At 47.2% G+C, this 17803-nt stretch overlaps 2 protein-coding genes across 2 annotated transcripts in view; one reads left to right on the top strand and one right to left on the bottom strand.

The window, feature by feature from the left end:
• The first annotated feature begins 214 nt into the window (after positions 1–214).
• Positions 215–17803, top strand: part of LOC135245980 (C-Jun-amino-terminal kinase-interacting protein 2-like) — a 40718-nt gene continuing 23129 nt past the window's right edge. Inside the window, exon 1 of the mRNA XM_064319440.1 lies at positions 215–684. Within this exon, the coding sequence (XP_064175510.1) occupies positions 620–684 (65 nt within the window). The 5' untranslated portion in view covers positions 215–619. The remainder of the gene's footprint in view (positions 685–17803) is intronic.
• Positions 11328–15361, bottom strand: LOC135245987 (gastricsin-like). Its single transcript, XM_064319459.1, has 9 exons — positions 15222–15361; positions 14863–15007; positions 14606–14723; positions 13914–14032; positions 13344–13543; positions 12811–12927; positions 12400–12547; positions 12034–12132; positions 11328–11664 (listed from the first exon to the last, which is right to left on the bottom strand). Exons 1-9 carry the CDS (start codon positions 15275–15277, stop codon positions 11500–11502), a joined length of 1167 nt encoding a protein of 388 aa, XP_064175529.1. The 5' UTR covers positions 15278–15361; the 3' UTR covers positions 11328–11499.

Genomic DNA, 17803 nt, shown 5'->3' with positions numbered 1-17803 from the left:
ATAGTGATATCGGTAAAGCATTTAAATAGAATAAACGTTTGCAATTTCTTTTATTATTCAAACGAATTTAACAGCAAAACGTGTGCCTGCGGGCGAATATCGCTTAAAAGCAGACTGTAATAGGATTATCCGCAGTGCTGTTTCCCGCTTTTCGCTTTTGGCACTGCCCACGCGCAGCATCATGCTGTTCGGTTTACGTAGTGCATGGAGCAGAGCTCGAGAGCTCATTGCGCGTCCTTTGGAGCTGACGAGACAGCGCTCGCTTTCCCACCTCGCAGTTTCCTCAGAGCGTGCCATAGACGAAATTCTTTATTGTGGCGTCGGGTCTTTGCAGGTGTATGGCAGGGTGCCCTTTGCGGAACCAGAAAAACGAACATTTTACCACGCAGCCTGGCGTTTCTTTTTATTGATTATGTGGATTGTCCGAATTAATGGTTGAAAGGAGTCCCTCTTTTTACGCGTCGTGTCGGCGACATCTGCAGTGTGACCACTGAAGAGGGGAGAAAACCACGCTGATCCTCCTCATCCCTTGATCTTGTTTGTCTGCACTCTCTCTGGCTGCGAATGGGCTGTGCTTTGTGATTATCTGCAGTCACTTTAGAGTCATTGCTGGAAGAAGATGGCGGACAGGGCTGAGATGTTTTCACTCTCTACTTTCCATTCCCTCTCTCCTCCGGGCTGCAGGTAGGAGCGTCTCGCAAATGCATCCCTGTTTTCCTCGCGGCACAGGCGGGCGACCGAGCTGCGCGACCGCGCGCTGCAGAGGGCAGCGTTACCAGGCAGGGATAGTAGAATGTCAGGTTGTGTTGATGTCCAGCGGGACAGCGTTATGTCTGCGCCCTGTTGATACTGCTGCATGGGGGTTTTGCGCTAGATCTACATGTTACGCTATTAAGCTTGGCGAAGTGGCGATTGTCATATCAGATGGGCTATACAATGAGATGACGTCGCCTCCTCTGAAGTGATTTGTTTATGTGTTGTGCTGCTGAAAATGCTGACGGCGTTTTAGCCGATCTGTAGGCGAGGTTCCTGATCGCCGTTCCTTGAGACTGACACAGTACCGGCCTTCATTCGGGCCCACGCCCTGTTCCAGCCAAACAAACCTCACCCGACGCTCTGATGGGGCCGCACATGCACGCGTTTCATTTTATTAGCCTCAGGGGAAAAAAAACAAATCTGTGATTATTGTCTTTCTGGGGTTTTACTCTGTTTACTGGGCATTGTTATTTCCACTTTCTGACCGTTACGCAAAGATGCACATTTCGCCTCATTGACAAACTCCTTATGAAACCCACACACAATATGTTAAAATGTGTATAAACAGGGACTATGGAGAACATTCTCGAAATAGAACACATGGCGTTTCTGCAAACATTTGCAATTGCGTCATATTTTCGATGAATTGCGGTCGGAACAGATTCGTCCATGTGTGGTGACTGAATATAGTTTATTAAATGCACGTGTAATATAGGAAGACAGTGGAAAGGACATTTTACATGCGTCTAGTTGTAAAAGGCTACACGTAATCACACTGACAGAAAGTGTTCTGTCGGGACAATCAAATATAGACCTAGTTTGCTAATACTGACAGTAGCAATGAGCTTGTTCACTATTCTGTCTGATTCTGTTCTGTACTGTCGTAGTACTGTAGCGCATTGTTATGGTGCCAATTTCCTGAAGTACCTACTTCCATTATTCAACGCTGGGACCTGTGGCTGATGCCTGTGTTGGTGCTTCTACTATCCGTTTAATGGCATGGCTTTTCTTACCCCAGAGGGGGCTTGGGTGGAGAAATGTGCGTCGGTCACATCGGCTGTATAAATCGGAGGCGCTCGCAGAGGCACTGATGCGTGACGTTCCCGGCGTGAGATCTTAAAAATTAAATTACATTTCAGCCCTGGCTCCACCGTTCTACCTAGTCCCATTCCCTCTCCCGATAAGGTGAACGGCTTCATTTAAATAACATTGGAAATGACCTTGGGGCCACGAGAGAGAGAAAGAAGCGAAGAGCCAAAACCACCGGAGTGTGACGATGCGTGGATAGGTTGGAGAAGCCGAGGCGCTGAATTGACGAGGGCCGTTAAAGGATATAAACAGCCTATTGTCCTTTCGTTCGCAATGCCCCAGGATGTAAATGTAAGTGGCTGAGCAGGTCAGAGGCAGGGGATTTGTATGGGTTTCTCTGTCCCTCTTTGCTGATGTCAGGTACGGCCCGTGCCATTGCTGGAAATAACGGCAGATAGAGCTGGGGGGGTTGTCTCACTTTTGGCCTCGCTCGATCATATCGCTGTCCAGCTGTGCGTTTGGCTGGTTCGATTTTAATGTATTTTTGGTCGGAGGTCACGGTGCGTGCAGTTTGAAGGCCTGCTTGGCCCTTTATTGGGTTTCACCATTGCAACATTGCAAATATCTGTGCCCAGAAGTCCCTATTGAATGAATTTGTCTGACAAAAGTGTCGGATCATCAAAGGTTTGGCAAACCAGTGCAACTTCATTTTGTGTGCATGCCTATGTTTGTATTGTGGCATAAACATCCTGGACGAGTGCCAGTGATTTAGGCCAGATTAGCCTTTCTGCACTGTGTGGCACATGGTGGTAATGGTGAGTTTTTGGCTTATATTTTAGGTAGATAATGATGTGTTGTCTTCACCGTGAAAAAAATGAATCCACAATCTAGCAGCATTTTTACCATCAGTGCATCTGTATAGTCAGTTGTTCATGCTGTCATGTATTCAAATGAGAACTGTAGCAGTGCTGGGCACCTGAGGATTCTGCTTCCACTTGTAAGTCCTTCCAGTCCCTGGCGCAATACGCCTTCTTGTGCTTTTGCATTCTTCTCCTCTGATTACGTGGAGCCACTGAGCCGGGATTTCACCTCGGGAGAGAGAGAACTGGAAAGGAAGTTGACGAGGGCGGTGCTCAATTAGTGTCGCGCAAACAGTCCGGGTAGTACACTGCCCGTTTTAAGTGAAACCGTAGGAAAAGTGAGCCATTGCGGCTCAAACTCCCGGAGGTCTGGTACATTGCCCAGGAATTTTCATCCCCCAATTTTAAGTGAAACTGTGGGAAAAGTGAGCCATTGCGGCTCTAACTCCCGGAGGTCTGGAGCCGCCCGGCCGCGTGCTGCGATCGTTTACTGCGTGCCGTGTGCCACGCCGCTCTGCGTCGAAGGCGTTAGCCACAGAGACTCGCGCGGTGCGGCGGGTTGCTCATTTCATTTAGCGCGTAAATACATCTGAGAGCGAGGTGGCGTGACCCCCCCCCCCGCCCCCCCCGCCTGCTATTTCTGTAAGCGTTCTCTCCCCAGCCGCTGAGACGGAGGAACGAGAAACAGGCGGGTAACAGTCAGCCGTAGAACTGTAGATGATGTTGGTATCAGAAGTGTGCTACGCTCACATCGCCCGTGACCCTCAGCCCCCTTTCAAACTCTTACCCCATTCTGGTTCCCCTACCCGCTGCACCGCACTGCCACCTGGGCAATGATCGGGGGGAAAATTCAACAATAGATTGTCGTCGGCCTTCACCAGCCACCCCCCCCACCCCCCACCCCCAATCTGCGCCGCGCTTCGCGGGACTTTTGCTAATGGAGGCGACAGAACGTTCCCTGATGATGCAGCTGGCACATGAATAATGCACTCATCAATCACAAATGGACCCTGTCTGCTTCTTTGTTGGTAAAATCTGTCACTTTATTTTGAGGGTGTATTCATGTCAGTGGAGAGTGTTGATAAATACACAACCTTCAATTTTTTTTTAGGTTTAGCTGGTTAGCAATTAGCAAACATAATTAATTGTAATTTCTAGTGTGAAATACTTGGGCCATTTTTTTCCCTACAAATTTACTGCGGTTACGTTCTGCCTGCGTTTTTGGGACTACAGATTTATTCCCTCGTTGTTTTTCTCTGGTCCCGGTTCAGAGTCCTGCTTCGTATCCCCGGGCCCCTCCTGCCAGTCTTGTTCTCTGTTGGTTGAGGGCAGCACAGGGTGGCACACGCTCCCTCTAAAGCGCACGTGCCCGGTGCTGCCCCTGCCTGCTCCTGCCCGCCCGCCCGCCCGCCGTGTCTGAGCTCAGCGCGGCTGGACGGGCGTTGACACGGCGACCGTCGCGCGCTGCGGGGCTCCCCGGCACCGCCTGGAACCGCCAGGATCGGAGTGCAGGGACGGCATGCTGCTGCAGCATCAGCGCTATCGCTGTATACGCCAGCTAACTAATATCAGCTTTCAAAGGGGGATTCCAGACAAAAAATAATTCTCTTACCCTAAGAATAATGTATCTTACTTTTAATGTGCCATATAATGTACTTTATCCTCCAGCAAAGAAAATGTGTAGAACCCCACCCTAAGCGGCGATGTCTCCTCAGTATAGCACTGCCCCTTTCTCCCTCTGAAGAAGATGGATCAGAAAATATTATATAAAAATATTTCAAAATATCATTGGGGACTGCAGTGAAGATTAAGCTAATATGAGACGAAATAACCTTCTGTCATCATGTTTGAAAGATGATCGCTCCTATTTTTATACTTGGCAATGCAGAGGCTGTTACGGCTTCTGACAATAGGGGCTTAGGACCTTAGAGTTAAGCCTGACTAAATAATCTGTGTTGCGTAACCGTGGACTAGATCCCTGTACCCAGCCGTGAAGCTCACACACAGGCCATGTGATGTACCTGGAAGGGTTGTTGCAGTACTGCATGGATAGCATGCGCCACACCGGCTGCGCTAACCCCTTAAGGTGTGAGGTCACAAATACATGATTAGAATGTTCTTAACTGAACATTCTAATGCCGATGCCACAATCATTACTGCTAATTGAATGCAGTGGAGTTCTAGAACACTCTTTGTCCTCAATATGTGAAATAGCTCTGATTTTCCAAAGGTTAATAAATTATTGATGGGTTTTCACTTAATCCCTAGATGCAGGCTAACACTCCGCATGTACTAAATAGTATCTGTCACAGTGCATACAAGTCTGTGTCTGTGTGTGTGTGTGTGTCTCCACATGCACACATACATGCATACACGTGTGTGTACACATACAAACAAAATTATCACCACACTCTTATCCCACACGTGTGGGGTGTGGTATTAATTCTCTGTTTGAGCGGATGGTGTGTGTGTGCTTTCCGTTCAGCTGCATAATGCCTCAGTAACACAATCAGTGTGTGAAACGTCATGTTAAATCACACTGGGGCTGCTCTGCTATCAGATCGAAGGCCGGCGTTCGGCTGTAATTTCCTGCTCTCTGCTGAATTCTCTGTGTGGCCGGACAGATAAGAGCGGGCGGCAGAATGAAGTTGAATGGCGGGTCGTCAGAGTCGCGCGCGGTTTCTGGAGGCTTTGAGCCGCCGTCTCTACAGCACAGCGACAGCGACAGCGCACGTAACCGCGCGTTCGACAGCTGAGGTTTGAGTTTTAGCATCTCAGGTCAGGATCTGCAGTGGGGGGCGGTCATTGCTTTGGCCACCATTACAAAAGAAAATCGGTACGATTAAGACGCAGGGAACAGTTCTTCTAAATATTTGGGACTTTACTGTGTCTAAAAATAGCACTATCTGTAACATCCCCAAAAATGATAGTTGCTATGGGAACCTGTAAAAAAACTGTTGAATATATGCGTGATCAAGTCCAGTGCCTAAAATGCCAGTTCTGTTTTTTGTCTTGTTATTCATCCCGTGCTCCTCTTTTGAGACACCAAAAGATGTTGAGACACCAAAAGAAAGTTCTGGAAAAAGAAGGCGAAGGACAATCCCTGCGTTATACAATGCATAATGCATTCCTCATAGTTATGATCCGAACATAACATGACGTCACCGTTAGCTCTAATGAAAAGAAACTTTGTGTCCCAGAGTTTTAATTTATTTTGCTGCCATGCCCTGTACAGAGGGTCCCCCTTGGGACTTTGCAGGTAGATGTAATATGTCCATCTGCATTGGTGCTCAAATTCTAATTCCTCTAATGAACTGACAGTCTGTTGAGTCTCCAACAATAAGCTTCGTGTGATGGTGCCTGAGGCTCTTCAGAGAAGAGGATTGGTTGAGGCAGAGAGAGACTGGGAAAAGCACAGCAGTGGTGTAAACAGCATGTGGCGTGCCCCAAATGAAATCAACTGGCTTGGTGAGAACAGATTCTATGCAGATGCAATTAATCCCTTTAGCCGCCTATGAAATTACCTCGTCGGCTGCAGAGTTGCAATCACCATAGCAGGACGGGGGGGAGGTGGGGGGGGGCGTCCTTCTGTTTATGTTTTTGGCATGTTTCGCCACAGCTTTAACGGGGGGATAAAATGGTTTTAATTGGCGGCGCTTAGGTTGGTGATTATTCCGTAATTAATGCGGGAGCGCGTGCGGCGGAGGTCTACGGGGCGGGAGGGAGACGCGGAGGCTCGATTGGGCTTCGTCTCCAAACCGAACTCGTTGATTGCGCGCGGCCTCTCGGGCCGAACGGGGCGCTGATCGATGTCGAGGCGCTCCGGTTAATGAGTCTAATCACGCAGCGCGTAAGCCGAGCGCTTATACATTCGCATGGTAATCAGCATGTCTCCTGGCTTTTGTTGTTGCTTCCCTCCTTGCTAAATAATGTATTTGGGGCATTACGTTTGCAATTATCCGCGCGTCTTCCTAAGCAGGTGCGTTGTTTTTTTGGGTTTTTTTTTTGGCGTTCTGATTCCATCAGTAATTAGAGCCAGCTCCAGCTGCACGTTTTCCGGTTTCCCCTTGCCATGAGTTAAATTCAGCTTGCAGGAAATGAGTTTTCCTGTGAAATCAAATTTAGTGTACACTCGACCAGCTGGAGCAAGATCGATAGGGTGACTTAAATGCAAAAATGTTGTTGTTTTTTTCCTTTGCAAGGAGTCTTTTGAAGATGTGGAACTGACTCCAAAAGCATTTAAAAATTCAAAAATGATTGGATATTTCCGCTTGTCTACTTGCCTGTAATGTTCCATCAGCTGTTCTGTGTAATTTTCAGTATTGTGAGACGGTTCTGTGAGCTGTCTGATGGTACGTAGCCGTTTTACTGCTGCTTCATTGACATTCTGTGGAGAGGAGAGTTTTGCTGTGACTTTAATCAGTCATGACAGCTCTGTGAGTCAGTCATCTCCTCGTCTGCCAGACAAAAGGACGTTCTGTATCAACAAATATTTAACGCTTGTCAAAGGCCGAGAAAATTCTGTCACCAATAACGCTTTTTAATTTTCACTGGCGTGCACGGGAGATGAAGCTCGAGAGGCAGGTCCAGAGTTTGATGTGTACAGTTTGGGCGGGTTACTGACCCCATTGGAATCTGCCCCCCTTGCTAATAGATGTGATACAAATTGATAATGTAAAAACAAGAGCACACAGTAGACACCCACCGACATCATTAATGGCCAATAGTGTGAGGCACAGGTCAGCTGACCTGGCCCAATCAGAGCCTGTGGTGAGAGGAGCCTCTCTTATTTATTGGTGCGCGCTCTGCGTTTCCCCCTAAATGAATTCAGCTGCCATAGCAACAGGAGAGGCAGCTGAAGTGATTTTCTTGCTATGTGAAGCGGGGCCCTTCCCCTGGCTGTCAGTCGCCGTGACGCCGTGCTCTCAGGTGGAACAGACAGCCCCCCCCCGAGGTGAAATCAGGAACCCGAGCTTATTCTCACCCCTCCTAGCCCTCCATCATGAGCTTACGGTTAACATAATGCGCAGGACGCCCCTTGGCCTTCATAAAATATGTAAATGACATGCGTGTACTCAGCCACTGATTGGCTACACTAGGGGAGGGGGCAGTGCAGATGGAAATGGGTGAGCTGGCAGTGCTTATAATTGGGGATTCATTTTGACAGCTCTTTGGCGGCAATCAAAGTAGATTTTCCTCGACCTGATTAATTACCAAGACTTTTTTGGGACTTCATGTAGCCTACGTATCATTCGCAAAGCAAAGAGGGATTCATGAAGAACGTGCGTGATCACGCCCTTTCCCGCTAACTAGCTGCCTCCAGTACAGAATGGCAAACGTTGCCAGAGCGACCGTACCTTAATGGCCGTGTGCGTAGAGCAAACCTGTTTGAGATGGTGGCGTCTGTAACAGGATACTCATGTTGTGGAGTTACTGGATGCGCATTGTGTGCTGAGCGTGGATGTAATGTGCTCGAAGGAAGTCAGGTGTGCACTCTGCGCGCAGCCTTTGTGAATCGAGGCATTAAAACAGTAGCGCTTAGCCGCAGGATGGCAGATGCCTTAAGACCGCTGTGAACGAATGAACACAATCTCAACTTTTACCTTTCAGCTGAGCTCCACAGAGCTCTCACTTTGCATATGATATGATTTATCAATGGCCACAAACGTATGTGTGTGTGTGTGTGAGAGTGTGCGTGAGTGTGAGTGTGTGTGTGTGTGTGTGTGTGTGTGTGTGAGAGAGTGTGCGTGTGTGTGTGTGTGTGTGACTGTGTGTGTGTGTGTGAGAGTGTGCGTGAGTGTGAGTGTGTGTGTGTGTGTGTGTGTGTGTGTGTGTGTGTGTGTGTATGTGTGTGTGTGCGTGCGTGTTTGTGTGTGAGTGTGTGTGTGTATGCAGCTGAATGTTTGTCCTGAGCCTGTGGCTTTGAGAGCAGCAGCTAAAAGCTCAGGCCGTCACGGTGCTTTGATGTCTGATTCGATTCTGAAGCAGAGCTTTGATTGGCTCAGAGGCAAAACGAGCACCAATGCTGCCAGCATCCTTCAGCACTCATCCTGCTCAGTACTCAAACAGCGTAGGTGGCCCCTGTGCGTCCTCAACCTAAACAAGCAACTGTGCATTACCGTGGTTACCGTGTAACCAGAGGAACGATTGAACGGGCTGTGGGTAATAGCCTGTTGTTCGCCATGGAAACTTTAATCCATTTTAATCTAAAGCTGGTTAATCTATGTAGAGGTGTACTTAGGCGCTGCTCATTGGCTATTTGCTGTAAAGTCAAAAAATGGCTTGTATTGTTATAGAATCTTAAATGTTTGTCAGGCGAATCGTGGTCCAACAGGCACTGTGTGTGAAGCTCTAGCTTGAATAAACAGTGCGTCGTAATTCAGTGCCTTTCACCCTCAGCAACAGTGAGGTGTATTTGCATAGACGTGATTAATCTGTCGCGTGAAAGCGAAATGAGTCGACTGTAGCGGGTGAAGCTCCGCGTGACCGCGTGACTTTTACGACCGGCCCTCGCTTTCAGGCCCTGGCCTTTCCCGTCGGAGACAAACACTCCTTCCTGGCGTTCAGACGTGAATAAATTCTTGAGTTTGGCCTCAGGGCTGAGTTAACAGGAGTGGGTGGGCGGGGCGAAGGAGCTGAACGCATGGAAAGGTTCGCGGTGATTTTTCAGGTTTGGCGGATTTTCGGTGGATTTCGGCGGGACGGCCCCAAAACCGGAGAGAACCCCCGGCTGTGCCGTTGCGTCACTCTCCCAGTCCGAATGTGAGGAAGAGGCGCAGGCCCGAGGATCCGAATGCCGCTTCCGCTGAGGCGTAAAACCGCGGGTCATTAGGCCACCGCGTGGCCTTTCGGAATTAAACGCGTGGCATTTAAAGCGCGCTCCGTGTGGCGGTGTTACGTCCGCGCCGTGACACGGCTCCTCATCGCCGCGAGTGCATCAGTGTCATCTGCCCCGTCATAAACTGAGAGACGGATGCCTGGAAAATATGCGTACAATAGGTGAATTTTGAATGCTTATTGCTCGGTTTATTGCCAGCCGGAAATGAATTCCCCTGTTTTCCCATGCTTTGGTACAGTTTGGTCTGTTTCTCTTATCAGCGAATGGGTATTCTGACTGGGCGAAGAAGAACAGGTGGCTATTGAGAAAATAAAATGTCTCTTATACAATCAAATGTTTGTGTTTCACTGTACGTGCTCTGTGTAGCAGTCAGAGTTGGGATGGGTAGCATTTCAACTCAGTCAGCTGAGGAAATGAATTCCTGATTGACTGAAAGACCCATATCTTGAGAGCAATTTATTGCCTGAAACATTGCTTTTAGAGGAAAGCATACGCTTTTTGATGTTACATTGAGTATAAACTCTGTTGTGAATCAGACTGCCTTGCAGTACATATGTATTCAGCAGATGCTGTGTTATCAGGTATCAAGCCTGGGCCAAGCAATTATTTGAAATATTTTTAGATACCAGTGAAGTTCATGCAGGTTAGTGATGGTTTTTAAAAGCAGCATCCATTTTTTCCAGTATTCTGGAAAGGTTCTGGCACATGAATGCAGTTCAGCTAGATGTGTCACGTACATCTAGCTGAAGATTAGGGTATGACACTAATTCCCTGCTTTGGAGGAATGGTCGCCTTTCCTTGTGTTCTTATACGGGTAGTTATGAGTAATGCTTTGATCAGAAAAGACCCACACGCAAACACTATGCATCCGTGACTTATAAACCATGGTAATGATGCTTGGTCGTCTGCAAGCATTATTAATTCACTGTCAGAAAATAAATAATGATGAATGATTTCTGCTATTTAGCCCTAAATTGTCCATTCCAGAAGGTTAATTGGAAAAGAGATTTTCCTCTTCAAAGGGATTGCCTGAAGCTTTGGTGTAAAGAGCGAAAATAATGAGAGAAATTTCAGAAAAATCTGCTCAATGTATTCCTGTATTCTCCATGACATTTGTGTTAACATTTTCCCCAGTGACCTTGGGTAATATATACTGACTCTACTCCATAGAAAAAAATCTTTGGGGGAGGATTTATTCTGAACTGAATAAACACTATGAATTAAAGTAAAGTTAATTAAAGTTTTATATCTGTTGGCCCAATCTCTCAATCCCTGTGTTCCCTCAGCCGAACTTCTCTTGGGACATTCTCATTGGTTTATCGGGTTCCTATGAACCTCCTTGGCCTTTGCTTTTTCAGGAAGGTCAGGCTGATGACATAGAGCTACACTGGGCTTTGAAGGACAGCTTAAACGCGCTCCCTCCCCTTCAGTCGCCACTTCTCACTTAATTTCACACCCCATTGGCCAAACACAAATAGATTTCCCTTGTGGTTGGTTAATCTCGTGGGGGGCCCCCCCGCCACTCTGGCTAGTGCTATTTGGACAACTAGCATGTAGGCTGCTGCGATCCTGCCTCAAAGAATGAGGGTTTTTGTCTCTAATATTATATCAGCACCTCCCTTTGAGTTGATGTGAGGCCAGGTATATTAGTGCTGTTGTGCAATAACAAGTATAATAGTAATTCTGTACCCTTAAGCTCTAGGGAAAACAGAACTAACCTTCATAATACCTTCCAATCTGTGGTAATTAGCTCAATCAGTGCACCAAGGTTAAAATGATTTCTGCATAATCAGAATGCAACCAGCGAACCTTTTTTTTAGATTAATAACAGGCATCACTCGATGTAGAAGCAGGGGAAGTTCAGTTTATTTGTGAATATAATTGTTCTAAAACCTCTAAGCCATTGAGCCAAATCTCTGAACCGTTGCAATAAGAGATGAAACGGGGTGAAGGAGAGGGCGCTGTCCCGCAGACGGGTGGGTCGGGACGGGGTCGGCGGGCGGAACCGGGTCGGCTTTAGGCGGCGGTGGCGAATCCCACGCGGTTGTTGGCGCGGTCGTAGACGGAGTAGTACTCCCTCAGGAACACATCTCCCAGGATCCACAGGGGCTGTCCGTTCTGAGAGGGCAGGTAGGTGGAGCTGATGGCCACCGCGCAGACCTGGTATCCACCCTGGTTTTGCTGGAGGGGACAGACGGTTGAAGTGAGGGATGAGCGCGGGAATCGCGATGGAATTACAACCAGTCAGCTGTTTTGTAAAGGGCGATTGGTTGCATTGGCGAGCCAATCAACTTGCAGAGTAGGAAACACTTGAAGCAGAATGTTTTCAGGCTATGGGGTTTTCTGTAGGTTTGGGAGGCTTATTGAAGATCTTATTCATCTGCATTGGTTGGAATCACTTTTTTTTCTCTGTGAAGTCGGAGGTAAACACAGACCATACGAAGCTGTGTGGCGAGTTGATTTAAAAGCACGACGTCTACAGCCCATAATATTTTCCTGTGAAACCACACCGTTGGGCGATTAGCGGAAATGTTTTGACGGGAAACTCACCACGGAGATGTAGGCGGACGCGGGCAGGGGGAAGTTCACTCCGCTCATGGTGAAGGAGATGGGGGGCAGGCTCTGCACTTGGCTGCAGTCGACCACGTACTGCAAGGGCACAGGAAGACAACAGGACGGGGTGACTCAGTGGACCATCACGCTCCCCAAAAACACATCCCTCAAGAGGCTCAAGCCGCAGGTGAATCTGACCACACCTGAGCGGTGATTATTAAGGAGATATAAAGTGATAATGGTAATGGTGGTTGCGTTGGCTGTCGGTTGGTGCGTTGAGTTGCGTGTTTGTACTGCTGGCGCTCTGAGGTGGGGGGGGGGGGGTGAGGGGGTGTGGGGTGGTCGGCTTGGGCCCTGTCTTACCTCTCCATACTGGTTCTGCTGAGCGCCAATGCTCTGCATCAGGCTGCCCATGAACTGGCTGGGGGCGGTGAGCTGGGAGGTGCCGGTGTCCACGATAGCCTGGCAGCCCTGGCTGCACCAGCCGGACTCCTGGCCGTTCACCTGGAACCTGCAGGGTGGCAGAGCAGAGCTGAGGCACACTCACAGACAGGGCTGCGAGTCGAACGCTGTGTGCCTCAGCGCACCAGACAGGCGAAGACTGACTGATGTAATGAATTACAGACAGTTCTAGAGACTAAGGAGTATCACAGGGGTATTACGAGATTTCATTAAAAACAAGTGGGGGGAAAAAAAATCAGTTATGATATGTAAATACAAATGAGTAGGCAAAATCAAAAATTAAAGTCAAAAAATTTTCAAAATGATACGTACCCATCGATACCAATTTGCCAGTAGGTCTGGGCAGTGACGGGGGTCCAGTAGATCTGGCCTTGGTACAGGCTTTGGTCAACCTCTCCGAAAGCCAGCTCGCTGCCCTGCTGAGCATCCCTGTCACGCAGACAGACACGTGACCTGTACACCTGTGCGACCGCACCTGTACCCGTTTCTTTTTTTTCACCCCCGCTACTTGTCTACATGTTGATCAAGCTCCTCCACAGAACAAATCAAAGGTTAAAATGGTGTAGTTTATCTTTTTTTTTTTCATAAGCTGATTGATATATAATGATGTTTCAGGAAAAGTGGGAATCTCTGTTTTCAAAGCCCTTACAGTTTATTGTAAGGCCTTAATATCAGTCCATTTTTGTAATGGGGCGCGCCCTGCAGAGGTGTAACCAGTGCTCATTTTGCCTCCGCTATTGGTTGAGGGTGCAAACCTGACCGCGATTGACAGCTGAATGGACCATTGTTCGTGATCAGTGTGGCTCAATAAGACACTGGCGGAGTACTGGGGGTGGGGACAGTACCTGGACAGGTAGAAGGCGAAGATGTTGGACCCAAGCAGGTTCTGCTGCATCATGGTGTCCATCACAGGCACGGCCTGGCCGCTGGCGATGGCGGGGTAGGCCAGACCCAGAATGCCGTCGAACTGCGCGGAGAGGAAGGGCTGGCTGGGTTCCTGGGTGCTCAGGGCAAACTCCTGGTTGGTGACGGTGATGCCCGCAACCTGTGAAGTGCAGTACAGTACAGTTAACCCTTTGAAGGGCAGGTTTTTAGGAATGTTTAGAACTACAACTCCCACTGCTTTCGCTTATCAGCAGTGAGTGTTACATCAGCATTAGAATGTTCGGTTAAGAGCATTCTAATCACATATTTGTGACCCTGCACCTTTAAGCAAACCGAAAAATCTCTCTTATAGAGAACTGCGCTGAACCGCTTTGAAGGTCTGTGCCTCCTTTCCAGATTTTTGCTCGCGGATTTAAAATGTTGCTTATGTTTCACTGATGGATACGAACTCGAAACCCCTGTGCTTCAGGATGGGTGTAGCCGGCCAACGCAGAAGTCGCAGACCGGTGGCGTCTGAAAGACGGACTCACGTTGAGCGTGTCGTAGCCGAGGACAGCATACAGGCTGCCAGCGCCGTAGCCCAGGTAGATGGTCTGGCTAGTGCTGGAGAAGGTGGATGAGCTTTGGGGGTTGTACTGCGTGTGAGCGGCTGAAAAATGAAGTGGAGAAAATCAACTCGGGCTTACGAATTTTGATACGTTTGTAAACACTGTTCAGGTTGTTTTTACAAACTCAGGTCTATGAATTGTTATTTCATTTCAGATTTTCTTACATAATGTGGAATTGCATTCGTGAATTTTTAAAATCAGTTTCATTGTTGGTTGTTACTTTGTTGAGGAGATTTACCTTTCTTCAGGGGTGATTGGGACCTCACACGTTCTGCAGCACGTCTGTTTTACCCAACTGTGTTTGTCTAGTGTGTTTAGATGAGGCAATGCACGCTGACTGAAACCCCAGCGGGGTCAAGTGGTGAAAGAAGTCTAACATTGAATCTCCTACAAGATTCTACAAGAGCAAGGCCATGGTGTTAGAAGGCCAGCGTGCTGCATCAGCACTGAAAAGGGAGAGGGGACAATAGCTTTTGAAAAGCAGGAACAAAATTAGGGAAGCTAAGCGCATTATCTGAGAGCGTTTTTTTTTTTATTATTGTGGGCTAGCCTTTGAGGAAATTGTGGAACGCAGATGTCCTCACATCGTCAGGAAAGTCGGACAAAGGACTTACTGCAGGCCTGGTCGTTGCAGTACGTGGAGTCCACCCACAGGTTGGAGGAGCCAGTGTCGAAGAGCACCTGGAAGGACTGGGGAGGCGTCCCGATGCTGATCGCCCCGTAGTAGGTGGTCTGCGGAGGAGATTACAGGCCTCTGTGAGGTTCGGCTGGAGAGGAGAGACCCCAGACCCCAGTGCTACCCCAGTCCCCCCTCCCGCTGTCCCACGGCCGCCCCCACCCCTGTCCCACGGGGGCGAGGTGGTGCACTCACGTCGGCGTAGTTGTTGATGTACTCGGCGCCGGACGTGGCGAAGGAGCGGTAGGGCTCGTACTTGAGGGCGGGGTCGCTGTAGGGGATGACGATCCCCTTCTCCCTCAGATGTTCCCTGATGGACTTGAATCTCATCAGAGGGATTCTGGGATGGAGGGGAAAGGGTGTTATCGTGCATCATACGGAAATACGAATATTAGGAAATAAGTTTTGAATTCATGTTTTGAAATAAGCATCAATGTCAATCGGACAGAGAGCAGTCCCAGTCAACACAGAAGTAGAGTGTCAATCGGACGGAGAGCAGTCTCAGTCCACACACCAGCACAGTGTCAGACAGGTGAAGAGCGGCCCTGCTTTACCTGTGGAGCCCCTCGGAGAGCGCAGCGCACGCCAGCAACACAACGAGCCACTTCATGGTCCTTCCTGCTCTACTCGTCACCTGTGGAGGATGGCCCGTCCCCAGCGCGGACCCCTTCTTATATACATTATCGGCCCAGAGCCCCCGGGCTCCAATCTCGCCCCTTTCCACGGTCCCGCGGCTCCCATTGGCTCTGCCGACGCGACCAGGGAGAAGGGCCAGAGCCGTTAGTGCCGATAACGGTGTGCCACCGTGCCTGATAACGTCCGATAGCGATCCCAAAAAAAGAGAGATTGCTTTATCGTACACTTTTAGCACTTTGTGTGTACACAAAGGACGTTGTGTCGCACGTTAATGTTGTGGTTAGTAAGTCCCGTGTCAGCACGTTTCCCATTGCCGTAAACAAAGAGCACACCGCTGCTTTGCAGGTATGCTGGTCAACATTACATTACATTACAGGCATTTAGCTGACGCTCTTATCCAGAGCGACTTACTGTACACAACTTTCACATAGCATTTGCATCCATTTATACAGCTGGATACATACTAAAGCAATGCATGTTAAGTACCTTGCTCAAGGGTACAACGACAGTGTTTTCTCCCCAGGTATCCAACCTGTGCCATTTAGGTTATTAGGCTAGTTCCTTACTTATTATGCTACACTGCCGCCCCAAATGGAGTTAGAGACTGGGTTAGGGCTGAGAAATAAAATCAAAAATACTTTTATCATGCTTGGGGGTAACGAAAATGTTGAACTTACAATTAAGCGTTAGAGATGCAGTGCATGGTTTTATCTTTTTCTTGATCCCGTGAAGCTGTGTATGTACTAACATCAGCCATCTGTTCAATACTTTAGAAGTTATTTAATTAGTTTAATTTTACTCGCTTCATTCAGTAGTTAAAGAAAGGCAGTTGGTTATTTAAGATAAGCGGTGGAAAAGCCCTGGATGTTGAATGTAATCACTTCTATCGTGAAGGTAACCTTTTTGCCATGGGAAAACAAATTAGATTTATCTTATCGCAGTGATTATATGGTACTTTATTGTAGATTATTCAAGGAATATCAACATAATTGTACATAGAAAACTGCTGTGTCATGCTAAACAATATACTCTAATGCACATGTTCTTTCTGTATATATATATATATATATATATATATATATATATATATATATATGTATAAATATTTGTATATTTGTCTGTATTTACCGCCCAGTTGCTTATTAAATTTAATAGACATATTTCAATTGAATGCTGGCTTCTATTAGATCCACATTTAATTACAGATTCCAGGGTTAATTACTGGTAATTAGTCAGCCAATGGCCCTAGGTGCCCTTCAATTAGAGTTAATTTCTCTACAACTAATGTTATGATAATGTGTTATTACCCTAGTAGCAGGAAGACCAAATCAGGGAAATAGTGTGAAACCTGGCCATTTTATAGCCGAGCTAACTGCTCCGAGAAATATGACTTAAAGATATTCAAAAACGGGCAGGTACCAAGGGCAAAATAAGAGTTTTGATAAAAATCCAAAAATATGCAAAATATTAGCCAGTTCAGTAATATTTTTCATGAATGTGCAGATTTTATTCTTTTTTTATTCTGGCGTTGTACGTGTGTGGGTGAATACTGCACTTCGGGACAGATCTGGCCGACCCTTTCAAGGATTGCAGAGGTTTTGTGTCACACAATGGAAGGATTGTTATCCTTCCACAATGCCAGCGGCTACCAGTTCCAGCTGTGCAGCCTGAGCCATTAACCATTTAAGGTGTGATGTCACAACTGTGTGATTAGAATGCGCTTAACTGAGCATTTGAATGCTGATGCAACTGCTGGTAATCGAAAGTTCTAGAACACTGACTTGGAATTTTTGATTTTTGAAAAAAATCATTCCAACAAAACTTCTCTTAGCAGGATTGAGACTAGATTTTATGGCATTGCTTATGTCTTATGAAAAAGAAAAAAGGTATTCTCTAAATGTGTGAAAACTATCAGTTTTTCAGTTTATGTTTGTAACACACGTCTTCTTCTCTGATGGATAAATGAGATTACATCTTTCATTTTAAATAGCAGGATACAAACTTTATATGCAGTTATTCGTAAGGGCTAATGGAAACAATGTTTTCGCTCGCACTTAGCGTTCCTGTGAATCCTAATCATTGTTTGTGCAGTCAAAATCCAGCCAATGTGATTATATGAGATAAGCGGCAGGAAGTGGGTAAGGGGGTGAATGGAAGTGCAATGTTCAAGGTCAGTAATGGGGAAGGCATCTCTACGCTACCCTGTTACCGTAAGAAAATGCGTTTACTTTATTTCATAAAAATCGTTATGATAGATGCAGAATGCATTTCTTGTCGATTTTAGCCATGTAGAAAACCACAACAGCACATGCAGGCCTGTGTACACTGGATTTTGTTACAGCAAATCGTGCAGTTGTTGAAAATACCTGTTTAAGTTTCGCATGATTTCTTCCTTGAACCTTTTTAACACAGTGTAGTTTGGGCTTGTTGTTTATTTTTTCTTTTATGTATTTCACTCCTCGTGCAGGGTGCATTGTGTCATAATTTAGGGGAGGACCCT

This window comes from Anguilla rostrata, chromosome 19 (assembly GCF_018555375.3).
Source record: "Anguilla rostrata isolate EN2019 chromosome 19, ASM1855537v3, whole genome shotgun sequence".
Lineage (NCBI taxonomy): Eukaryota > Metazoa > Chordata > Actinopteri > Anguilliformes > Anguillidae > Anguilla > Anguilla rostrata.
The sequence above is the reverse complement of the archived record's forward strand: the minus strand, read 5'-3'. Positions and strand labels throughout refer to the sequence as shown.